Raw genomic sequence first — 11884 nt, forward strand, 5'->3', positions numbered from 1 at the left:
CCCCCCGCCTGCGCTCAGGCACGCTGTCTGACTTCCTGCGCATTGACCTCGCGCGCAAGTACCCCGACCTCATGCGGTTCGTGCGGGTGACACTGCTGCAGAACATGGACTCCATACTCACCACGGTGTGCACGTGTTGAGACCGGCCCCCATGGGGGGCTGGGTGGTTCTGTGTGCACGCCGGTGGGCGCCTGCACATTGCGTAAAGGCATGCTGCGACGCAAGGTGTGGATTGCCTGATTTGCTGCTGCAGTGTGAGTGGCCCCAAAACTGTGCATGCTGGCACTCATCACAAACCCACACGGCACCCCGGCCTCGATCCTTGCTGTGATATGGGCACGCGTGTGTTCATTCTGACAACGTGCAACACGGAGCCACCTGCTGTTGCCGCTGCCCGATGCGCGCTCTGGCCGGCCCCGCCCTGCCCGCAGTTCAGCGCCCCCATGCAGGCGCAGGCAATCAAGACGATGCAAAAGCAGGCGGTGGACATTCGCCTTGGAGTCAGGGTCACAGCGGTGAGCGCGTGCCAAGCATCACTCACAGGCGGCCTTGTGGGCGGCTGGGCAGCGCATCGAGCCTGCGTAACGCCTTTCATCGCCATGCACACGCCCTGTTGTGAAACTGCTTCCCAGCTTGCTTGCCTGAAAGGTCGCTCCAACAGCCGACCTGCCCTGCGGATTTCGATCTAACCTCGGTCACACAGATCGCGCGTGACGAGATCACGCTGTGCAACGTCAAGACGAACGCTGAGGAGAAGATGCCCTATGGCCTCTGCCTGTGGTCCGCAGGTGGGGTGCTAGGGGGAGGCAGACACGCTCACTGAAACTGCTTATTGATTGTTCAAAGTCCTTCAAGCAAGGCGCACTTGTGCAGCAACCTCGGGTGCGCACCCACTCCTGGGAGGCTGCCAGACTCGCTTGACAGCGTGCAACCACAGCTAGCCTCGATGGCATGGGGAACCTCACATGCAATACAAAATCCATTACGTCCCTCCCACCGTTGCCACACACATGATGCTTTGTTGCAGTGACGGCCACGTGCCCTTACTTGCCAGCCCCTCGGCGCCGACGCCGCTCAGCGTCCCCATGCACTACAACCTTCCCTGCTCCCCTGCCGATCGAACCCCCATGCAGGCAACGCGGCGCGACCGCTGGTGCGCGGCCTGGTGGGGGCCATCCCCGAGCAGGTGGAGCTCTCAAAGGCTGCCAACCCCGCCGCTGTTAAGCTCTCGGTCGACCCCTACCTGCGTGTCATAGGTGAACCACCCCTGCCCATGCCCAAGTGTTTCAAACGACCCACTCAACAGCTGGATACTTGCCAGGACGTGCGTGGAAATTCGTGTGCTGCACATTATGTTTCTGCTGGTGAAGCAATGTGCGTGAGGGTGCTTGCGCAGGGGCCGGGGGTTTGAAAACGTCGCGCGGCACGCACAGCACCCTTGAAAGGCGCGGTGAGGACAAAGTGACCGTACAGGTTTGCCGTTGCAAATCTGAGCGGAGTTTCGGGGGCAAGGACAAATCAGGGGCCCCTTGAGGCCTGCACGCCCTCCTGACCGCCTTACAAGGGCCCCTGATACGAGCTGGCGTGCGCAGCTGCGTCCGCCTCCAAAGCACCCCCTGTTCATCATGCACCCTCAGGCCCTGCATCCTCGTCCCATCCCTGCTTCACCTGCTTGGGTGTCGGCGTCTCAAGCAAAAGCGCTTTGCTCAATTTTGCAGGGGCGAGGGACATCATTGCGCTGGGCGACTGCAGCAAGATGCTCGGGGCCCCGCTGCCCCCTACGGCCCAGGTCGCCGGCCAGCAGGTGTGAGCTCCCCATCGTGCCCACCCATCTGAACGCGTCTAAACTCCTAGCTGTCCAGGGCTGCCGAGGCCTCCATGCAGGCTGCGCTTGCGTCCATTCTGGCGGTGACGGCGCGCGCCTGATGCAAATCTTTGCAAACCTACTTGCAACGTTAGTTTGTGCCTGGGTGCGCCATAGCCGTGCAGCCGCGTGCTCCAGGACGACCTGAGCCTTGGCCACTCTTTGACTCAAAGCTGACTCATCACGCTCCAGGGCGCCTACGTGGCGCGCATGATCAACCGCGGCTACCAGCCCAACACGGGCGGCCTGAATGTCCCACCTCCCATGAAGGCGCGTGCAGGAGCCGGCTAGCCCACTGCCCGCCCGCTATGCCAGCCGCCCAGCCGTGCAGCTCGTGGGCAGCGATTTTTGGCTTACCGAAACGCTCGCTGTTTAACAACAGCCCGCGTGCTGCACCCCCCGCGCCTGCCGCAGCCAACGCCCTGTCAAGAGGGGCCACAGAGAGGCACTCAGCACGCTCACCTTGCCGCCTGCATGTCTCAATCACATCCGTGTTTACTCCGCAAGCCAGGTGGACCCTGGTGTTGACCTGTCGGAGGCGGACCGCGCCGCGGCGCTGCAGCTGCGGCCGATCGACGCGGCGCGCATGTCTGACCAGCCGCGGCTGACGGAGCTGGACCTGCTGGCCTACCTGACTAATGACAGCACGTATGCGCAGGTGGGCCAGGGACAGTGCTGGCGGGCACCTGTTGCAATACGCACGGGCTGGGTATGTAGGATGGGTTGAACACATTGCATTCAAAAAGGCATGGTTGTACACTATTAAAGGTGCCATGCTCTGCTCTCCGGCTGGCCTGCGGCGGCGCCCTTGCGGCGGGGCAGTGTGCGCATGTGGCCCCCTCCGAGGCAACCAGCGAACCTCATCCCACCCCACGCATCACCCACCTGCCCCCTGCTTCACCCACTCCCAGGCGCCCCCCGGGGTGTCGTACTATCGGAAGCCGTTCGAGTTCCTCTCACTTGGCCTGATGGCCTACATTGGTGCGCCGCCACGCCGCCCCCCGCAGCACTTCCTGCACTGCGTGTTCTTTGAGGGGTTTGGGGACGCAAAGGGGTGCAGGCATCGCCAGAGTCGAGCCATGCTACCGTCCAAGGACAGGGCTGCGGCGTCCGTCGGTGCCATCCCTTCCCCCTCCGTGCACAGCGCTTGACAGCATGCGCGACTGACGGCACCAAAACATGTTTTTTTGACACACAAAACGCGACCCTTGCCCCCGCAACCTGGGGAGCATGCACGCTTGCCCCTCCGTCCCTTCCGCCCCTCGAAACCGCCGCTACCCGGCCCCGCTCACCTGGCGGCACCTCCGGCCCTGCAGGCAACGAGAAGGCCCTGGTCAGCGCCGAGGTGCTGGACAGCAGCTTCGACGTAGCCGGGTCCCTGGCCTTCCTGCTGTGGCGGTCCGTGTACATCACCAAGCAGGCGCGCGCGCGGCTGGCTGCACGCAGCACGCCCCCACCGGCGAGCTACGGGATCGCAGCCTCAAGCCAGCACGAAGGTTGCTCGAAAGGCGTTTCGGGGCTGAAAAGCTTTCTGCCTGTGAATTGACAGCCGACGGGCCTGGGGCCAGCGGCATGGCGCGGCGAGGCCTCCAGGCTGAGTCGCGTGCCAGGGCGCATCGCAGCAGCCATGGTGCTGTAGGCACACATTGTTGTGGAGGCAGCATCCCCTGCTGCTGCCACGCACTGAGCGCAGCCATTCCAAATCGTAATGGATCAGCATCAGGGGCTGCCCCTGCGCGACCCTCCGCCATGCACTTGCGTCGCGCTTCCAGCCAGCTGCGGTTGCCGGGTGCAGTGGGCGGCACGCTTCCCTTCGTGCCAAACTTATGACTGAACCCCCACACTGCGCAGGTCACCCACGGTGGGGACACCTTGACGCTCCTCCTCCTCACGCACGCGCGGCATATTCTCTCGCGCAATTCAGCCCTGTCTCACCCTCGTGCCCACCACATGCAGGTGTCTTTCAGGAACCGCGTGCTAATCCTGTTTGACTGGTGCGCACCCGTCCGGGCAAGGCTGCCTGATGAGGGGCCACAAGGAGGGTCCATGGACAGGTTGCTGCTGAGAGCTGCTGAGCATACGCGCGCAACTCACGCCACTCAGCCGCGCAGCCGCCTCCGAAGGGACCATCGCCGCCGCCGCTGCACCCAACTTCTTCTCCGACGCTCGTGCTCGTCACCCTGGCCCCCACGCTTACGCACAGCTTCAAACATCGCGACACACCGCCCGACGGGCTATGTACCCCGCCCCCCACCCTCCGCCTCTTAGGTTGAAGGCAAAAGTTTTTGGGCGCGACCTGAGCCAGTTTTGATGGGCGCCATCAGATCATGCACAACAAACATTTCAAACCAGCGGCCGACCACGACCGGCGCGGCGACAAACCCCACCCTGCATTCTGCGCCCCGCTTTTGAAGGAGCGCTTGCATATTGCACTCGCGCACTGCACGCACTTGTGAGCAAGGGTGCGGCTGGATGCCTGCTCATCCTGGCCGCTGGGGGATAGTTCCACGCAACTTTGGCAGGAGGGCGCATGACCGGTGGCGGTTGCCGATACTGTTTTCACTGCGTTGTACTGCACAAAATGCAGCAAGAACGCCGCCATGGATGGCAGGTGGTTCAGTCACTAGGACTTCCGGGTTTTGTGTTTGATGCCGGCTCCGATGGGTGATGCTGCTGCGAGTTGGCGAGCCGCCTCGCACGTCGGCGAAGCACCCCAACGCTTAAAATTCCTACCCTGTTTGGTAGGTTCTGACGTTTTCATTCGGGGCGTGGGAGAGCGTGAAATACAGGTTTTTGCGGCGTGCGGATTCCTGTTGAGCTGTTGTTTACACTTTCACGCGTTGGCCGCGCTGGTCTCATGGGCCCTCCAGGTGTCCGGCAGCGCGTGCTGCGCCGGCGAGCACGGCGTCCGACACGCCCAAGTCGCACAGTGTGTGCATGATTGATAGCAGCAATATTGCACGTATTTCTACACTTTTGGCCCTTGATGCACCCGTTCACGGATTACCGGGCAACCGTTGGGCAAAGGTGTAACCCGAAGCATGGACCATGCTTCAGCCCGCCTGCAGCGTCAAGCCCAGTGTTTGTTCCATCAAGCATTGTCAAACCTCTCAGCATTCTTTTTACCCAGCATCCGCTTTCTTTCGCAATGAAGGCCTTCGCGGTGTACGTAGTGGTCGCTGCGCTGTGTGAGTGGTCGTTGACTACGTGCGGGGTAGATTGCATTGTGGGAATTCTCTCAAACAAGATCCTTCCTGTGCAGCCGCTGCAGGGTGCAACAACCGCAGCATGGAGTCGTGCTGCGGGAGACCGCAGCGCCCCTGGCGGCGTGGCATCGCCGCCCTCCTGACACCCCCGCCCGCTGCCACGCTCCTCCTCCCCTTTCGCTGCATTGTAGGCGCGGGCGCGTCCGCGCGCAGCCTGCTGCAGCTGCCTGGGGGTGCTGCGACCCAGACTGTGCTGAGCGAGTACGGATCAAAGACTGCTGACACGGTGGGCCGTAAATTTTGTTTCACGGCTGGCATGCTCTAGCGGTTGCATTCATGCCTTGCGCGCTCTGCATGCACATGCACACGCTCTCAAACTTCCTGCACAATGTTTCAATGCTCGTGCTCCTGCGACACTTGACATCCCCCTGCGCAACCATACGGCACCAAACCGCCAGATCATTGCAAAGGGCGGCGACCAGAACGCGGCAAACCTGGCCGCCAAGCAGGTGGCGGAGGCAGCCACCAACGGCGCCAAGAACGCCGCCGCGCGCCCCGGCACCACGGACGCCCAGATCGCCGCCGCTGCCCGCAACGCCGCCGCCGCCGCCCTCAACAATGTGAGCCGGCCCGGCCGCCTCTTATGCCCGAAGCACACGGCCAGGCGGTTGCCTGCCCGCCTGATGGCTGCCCTGGCTGCAAACCCTGCTCGGCAGCAGGCTTTGCGCACCAAGTATGTGACTGGCAAGCCACAGCGACCTCCACTTATCCACCTAGTCAAGCGCCGTCAGCCCACCCAGCGTCTCTTGCAGGGTCCCCCGTCGCCGCCTCTCACCTTCATTCAAGCCTGCCTGCCCCTTGCCGCTAACCCGGCCCTGCCCTGTTACTTTATCACAATCCCCTTTCTCCGCCATAACCCTCCCCCAAACGACCCCTAGGCCGTGGCCAACCTGCCAGCAATCTCCAAGACTGCTAACCCCAGTGGCGTGACCGGCCTCAAGAGCGATGTGCAGTCTGTGGTCAGCTCGGTGGGTGCATGCGTGCACCGCCAGCCTACTTCGAGCATTGCAGGCCTACTTTGCAGGCCTGCTTTTGTGATGACGCCCCTCAGGATCTGGACATGCAAGACATTATGAAAAGGCTGCAGTGTTTTAAGGGCTGATTGGCAGGCCTTTCAGGATTGCGGCACGTCACCCCCAGTTGGTGCCAGCAACGGGCTGCTTCCATGACAAGCCCCACCAGCGCCAGCAAACCACTCCACCTGCCCTTCCAACCGCCCCCTTGCGCCGTGCTCGTGCCCCTCCCCCTTTGATCCATGCGCTCCCAGGTCTCCCAGAAGGCCGCTGAGAACGTGGTGAAGCAGGGCGGCAGCAAGGACGAGGCCAACAGGGCCGCCCAGGCCGCCGCAGGCGCCGCTGTCTCCGCCGTGAACGCCGCGCAGAAGCAGGGCAACTCCTCCAACCTCGCGAAGGTCGCATCGACGGCCGCGGCGCCCGTGGTGGACGCGTTTGCAAAGGACAAGGACGCCAAGGTGCGGAGGGGCGTATTTTTCGGTGCTGCTCTTGCTGCTTCTGAAACCGGCGACCACCACCTCGTGGTTCAGGTTGCGCACATCTTTGATGGGTGCGTGAACCGACCTGAGTTGTGATTCCCTGTGTTTTGCTCTTCATTGTTGCCTTGGTTGCCTTGGGCGGACGCGGACGCGCTCCATCAAGGGGGTTGCCTGCTGCGCCAGCGGTGCTCTTGTTCCAGTCGCAGCCGCTGTGATTGTCGAAGGCTGCGTGCAGTGGAGCACACAAACTCGGACAGGCGGGGCTGAACTCTCAGGGCCGGCGCGAGCTCAGCAGGCCGCCGCCAAAGCGTGCCATGGGGATTGTCCCATGTGACTGGCTGCGGTCCAGAGTCATCGCTGATGCTGGCGTCACCCACTGACCTGCATTTGCCCCCCTATCCCAACCCTGCTAATGCAGCCCTCCGTCAGCCCTGCTGCTAAGCCTGCGCGCGCTGCGGCAGCCCCCGCCGCCGCCAACGCGACCGCCGGCAACACCACCACCGCTGCTAAGGCTGCAACCCCAGCCAGCGCCACGAACACCACCGATGACGTCGCCAACGCCACCGATGGCATCGCCGCAGCCACTGCCAACGCGACAGAGGCCGTCACCGTCGCTGCTGCCAACGCGAGCGCCGCGGTGGCGGCGGCCGCCAACACGACCTCCCCTGCCTCCGCTTCCCCTGCATCTGGATCCCCTGCCCCGGCCACTACTGCCCCCAAGAGCAGCGCGAGCCGCGCTGCCGCCGGAGCCGTCACTCTGGTTGTGGCTGGGCTCCTGGCTCTTGCCCTGTAAACACCTTGTGGCATGTGACGAGTCAGGGTTCCAGCAAGGCCCACCTGCCTCTGGCGATCCCGTGGTTTCACATTGTGGTGATACATGCGTGAACAATGCACGCCCGTATGGTTCAAATGGCCCTCATTCGTGCAGCGTCATTCACATGGCTGTGATGGGCGGGATATGAGATACTGTACCTCGTTTGATCCAAAGGTTGGTGCACGGCTGAACGCAATCAATCATTGCAAGCAGTGGGCACGTCTCTTTTTCCTGCACCCTTTATGCATGTGCCCGGCAATGGCGCGTTGCCGCAGCCCCATTGGGAGCTGTCAGAGCAGCGCCTCTGTGTCTTTTGGATCCTGAGATCCTCCAACAAGAGTTCATGGCAAGTGGTGGCCCATCTTTGCATCTGTCAAGGGCATGTAAATGATCCCTGCCATATGATTAACAGGATAAGGCCAGCAAGTGGAAATGCTTGGTTGAGGGAGTGGGCCTGAGGGGTGGCTGATGGCTGGGGTGGGTAAGTGCAGCCTTCTGCAAGTGGTGCTACTGCAGTCACATGGGCCAGTTTGTCAGCAGCAACACCATGCTATTAAAGTCAATACGCAGACCAGCTGGATGCTGCTAGATGTAAGATCTTGCACGATGCATGACAAACACAGCCCAGCTGCATGCCCATGGCTACTTTCCAGGGGGAGGTGGGGAGCTGGTGGGGAGCTGGCCTGGCCACCGCGCGGGCCGCGCAACAGGACAGCCGCGATCGCATGCGGGTGCCGCTTCACATATGAGTGAACAATTTCACAGCTTCATGACGATTGCGTGCTGCACACCATGCGGGCGTCGAGCGGCAATGCTTCAGCCGCCTTCGTGAGGCGTCATCATCTCTCACCACCGGTAGATACTGTACCTATTCCACCGCCACGCCCGGCAGTCCTCCATACCCGAGACCCAGCATTGCTTGCCGTGTTGTTGTCATACCTTATTCGCAATGTCTACCATGCGCGCCGTGTCGCTGCTTGTGCTGCTGGCGTGCATCCAGGTCGCCCTGGGGTACCCCGGGCTCTGGGTCGCGGAGAAGAAGGGATGCCTCGCGCATCCCACCACTAAAGGTGCGATGTCGCATGGGAAACTATGGCGTTCCAGATCACCGGCCACGGGTTACACAGCCGCCTCACACCCCCTAGCTTCTCGGACCAAACGCAGAGTCCGGCCACAAGGCTCCCACGACGGACAGGTGAACACACCTCGCCGCCACCATCGATGCGTCGTGCGCGGCAACTAGTGCCGCCTCTGCGTCATGCACCGCAACCACCGCCGCATGCTCACTCCCACGCGCCTGCTGCTGTGCGCCAGCAAAAGTCACGTAGCAAGTGCTGCCGAATGCTATCCGATGCAGTTGGTCCCGGCTGGTCACAGATGCAGGGGCTCGGTGACCCATTTGTGATGCACCCCGCTGGACTGCCACGGATTACTCATCGGCCATTGTGCTGTGCATCAAGCCCCCTGCCCCACCCCTGCCTGCCCCCCTCTGCTCCTGGACCCCGACCCTCCTCAGCGCAATCAAGTTTGTGATCAAGAACGCCGCCGGCGCCGCCGTCCAGACCGTCTGCCCCGGGGTCTCCTACAGCGTCACGGTGCGCGAGAGGCGACGGCGGCGCCTGGAACGCGCAGTGTGACAAAGCACGGGCCCCGGCCTGCACGCGGCCGCCAGAGCCGCCGCCCGTTTGAAGTGCAGCTGGTGCAGGAATGCATGCACACATTCCTCTGTGCACAGCCTTGGGAGTGTGAAGGAGCCGGTCCTAAAGGCCGCTGCCTCTCGCTGAGTCGCCGACGTCAGGGGCCCCCGCGTTGCACGTTGCGCCCGAGTGGCACATTGCCTGAGAATTTTACGCGGCTAGCTGCTGACACACACACACACTGACGCACACAGGCACAGATGCGGCTCCGAGTGACAAACTTGCCCATCTCAACCCCGGCCCCCACCCCCTCCAGGTGCTCTACCCCGAGGCGCGCCTGCCCCTGACCACCGCCAGCGTGGGCGTCCTGGGCTCCCAGGACAAGGGCGTCCTCAAGCCCGTCGACAAGGACTGCCCCGGCCGCGTCTGGTACTACGTGAGTGACGCCGCCGCCCCGGGCCTCGCGCCGGCCGGTGGCGGCGGGCGCGGCCCGCTGCTGACAGGGCTGCCTGGCCTGCCGGGCCTGGAGGGCTCTTGGCGAGTGCGTGCACGCAAAGCCTGTGCCTGGCCCTGGCGGGGTGTGTGAGTGCCACATGCATGAACGCCTCGTGGCCCGGCAGCCCCGATGCCCCCGGCCAGTTGAGGGCTTTCACAATTGATCCAGATGCGACCTTGGGGACGCGCCAAACGCTTGGTCTCCTTCATTTGCTTCATGCAGGGCACGGCCAACAAGACCGCCTCCTCCGCCCTGAAGTGGGACGTCCCCTGCAAGGCCCCGGGTACGCCCTCCTCCCGCCCGCTGCGCACCGCCGCCGCCGCCGCCGCCAGCCAGCCAGCCAGCCGCGCGCCAGGGGCCCGCGCCCCGGCACCCGCGTCCAGCGCAAAAAGCGGCCGCCCAATCCCCTGCCCCCCCTTGCGGCCGCGCACATCCTTGGCCAGACCCGTGTGGAACACAGCACTGGCTTCCCTTGCATTCCGCGGCCCATCCGTCCCTAACTGCGCGCTCCTCTTCCCTTCCCACGCTTTGCAGCGAGCGCCCAGCTCCGCACGACCAGCGCCGCCGGCTCGAGCAAGGGCTTCAACGCGGCCACCAGCACAGTGACCATCAACCCGGGCTGCGCCGCCGCGGCCTGCGCCAAGGCCAAGACGCCCGCCAAGCTGACCGCCGCCTCCCCCGCCCCCACCGACGCCAAGGCCGCCGCCGCCCCGGTCGCCGGCACCAAGGCCGCCGCCTCCCCCGCCCCCACTGACGCCAAGGCCGCCGCTTCCCCGGCCGCCGCCGCCAAGGCTGCCGCCGCCCCGGCCGCCGACGCCCCGGCCGCCGCGTCGCCCAAGCCTGCGGCGCCCAAGTCGGCCGCCGGCGCCGCGTCCGCCGGAGGGCTGACGCTGGCGGCGGCAGGCCTGGCCGCGCTGCTTCTGTGAGGGCGCCCGGTGCAGCGCACTGCTGCCTGACGGCTGGCACAGGCAAGGAGGTCGCACCCATGGTCAAGGCGGCGGCTGCGCGCTGATTGGACGGTCATGCACTTCACCTTCAAGTGTGGATGAATGGATGCGCTCCCTAAGAACTTGCTCATGGATGAGGCCCTCGTCCCCATATGGCTCAAAGCACCCGCGTGCCCTGGCCTCGGTGGCGCCTCCCTGCCCCCAAGCCAGCTCAACTGCAGAGTGACCGCCCGTACGCGCATCCAGTCACGCGGGAGCGCACAAGGGCGGCGCAAACCGAATCACAGCCCAAGGGCGTGATATACTCCTTGAAAACCCCCCTTTATCTTGTGTGCCGGTGATGTGACTTGGTCCTCAAAGCCCACCACAGTTCACGGTGCTGAACTGGGTTGCTCTTCATGGAATCCCCCCTTTGGCTGGTGTTGGTTGTGGCAGCCTGCATATGGTTGCCGCAGCCACCTCTCACCCCTGTCGTGCAAAAAATGCCAACTGTGCAGCATGCCTTTCTGTAAACTTCGGGCACGGCACGCTTGCTCCAGCCATGCGCTCTGTTTGGCCGCGCGCGTCCGGCTTGTGCGGCTGCCTCAGGCTAGCGCTTGGCTGGTGACCCAGTGGGCGTGATACTGGCGCACACAGCACAAAGAGGGACAGATTCAGCCAGCTGGCAGCTGCTGTCTTGCAAGGAGGACTGTCTGTTGCAGGCAGGCGCGCAGCAGCGGCAGGTTAGTCTCTTTCCCTGACCGCCGTTGACCGCTGCGGGTCTTTAAACCAAAATTGGGCTGGCCGCTGTGCACCCGGCGCGGTCTCCACAGGCCCAGCAGGGTTATCAGTCATAATGCAGTCACAGGGGGTGTGCTTGAACCGGTTACACGCGCGCTGCATGTACACCGGCACCACGGCCCGCACGCCCAGGCGCATCCGCAATTGAGGATCGACGCCGACACGAGCCTGCGAGTGGCTCTAGCAAAGCCCAGCCCAGTGCTATTATGACTCACGAGCCGAGGCTCGCCCCACCCAAAGCTGCTGCGTGGCCGCCACCTGCTGCGCGCCCGCATTGCCCCAAGCGCCGCCGCCGCCGCCGTGCATACGTGGGGCGTGCGTGCGGCCGCCGCTGGGCGCGCGACAGGGTGCTGCCTGTCCAAGACGGCTGTCGAGTCGGCTCAGACCAGCTCGATGAAGGCCATCTCGGTGGCGTCGCCGCGGCGGACCTGTGGGTGCAAGCGCGGCGCGGGAGGAGGGCGTGGCACCGTCAGGCATCCACTACGAGCGACAACAGGGCGGGCCAGTGCGAGGGCAGCGATGGCGCTGGACCCTTCACAGCCATGCCATCATTGGCAGGCCGCCGCACTCCGTCTCGCCCCCCCCCCC

At 64.0% G+C, this 11884-nt stretch overlaps 3 protein-coding genes across 3 annotated transcripts; all 3 read left to right on the top strand.

Moving 5' to 3' along the window:
- Positions 1–71: 71 nt before the first annotated feature.
- Positions 72–3410, top strand: MNEG_0086 (NADH dehydrogenase; the record flags this gene model as incomplete). Its single annotated transcript, XM_014051435.1, has 9 exons — positions 72–125; positions 432–515; positions 704–788; positions 1134–1256; positions 1719–1804; positions 2057–2116; positions 2376–2522; positions 2776–2845; positions 3181–3410. The coding sequence occupies 9 exons, from the start codon at positions 72–74 to the stop codon at positions 3408–3410; spliced, it is 939 nt and encodes a 312-aa protein (XP_013906889.1).
- Positions 3411–5012: 1602 nt separating this feature from the next.
- MNEG_0087 (hypothetical protein) lies at positions 5013–7415 on the top strand (the record flags this gene model as incomplete). The annotated part of the gene is made up of 6 exons (XM_014051436.1): positions 5013–5052; positions 5262–5356; positions 5529–5690; positions 6009–6098; positions 6398–6601; positions 7041–7415. 6 exons carry the CDS (start codon positions 5013–5015, stop codon positions 7413–7415), a joined length of 966 nt encoding a protein of 321 aa, XP_013906890.1.
- A 979-nt stretch (positions 7416–8394) lies between these two features.
- On the top strand, positions 8395–10495 carry MNEG_0088 (hypothetical protein; the record flags this gene model as incomplete). Its single annotated transcript, XM_014051437.1, has 6 exons — positions 8395–8506; positions 8601–8631; positions 8953–9031; positions 9390–9614; positions 9792–9852; positions 10104–10495. 6 exons carry the CDS (start codon positions 8395–8397, stop codon positions 10493–10495), a joined length of 900 nt encoding a protein of 299 aa, XP_013906891.1.
- Between the last annotated feature and the right edge of the window lie 1389 nt (positions 10496–11884).

The sequence above is a fragment of the Monoraphidium neglectum genome (genome assembly GCF_000611645.1).
Source record: "Monoraphidium neglectum strain SAG 48.87 unplaced genomic scaffold scaffold00006, whole genome shotgun sequence".
Lineage (NCBI taxonomy): Eukaryota > Viridiplantae > Chlorophyta > Chlorophyceae > Sphaeropleales > Selenastraceae > Monoraphidium > Monoraphidium neglectum.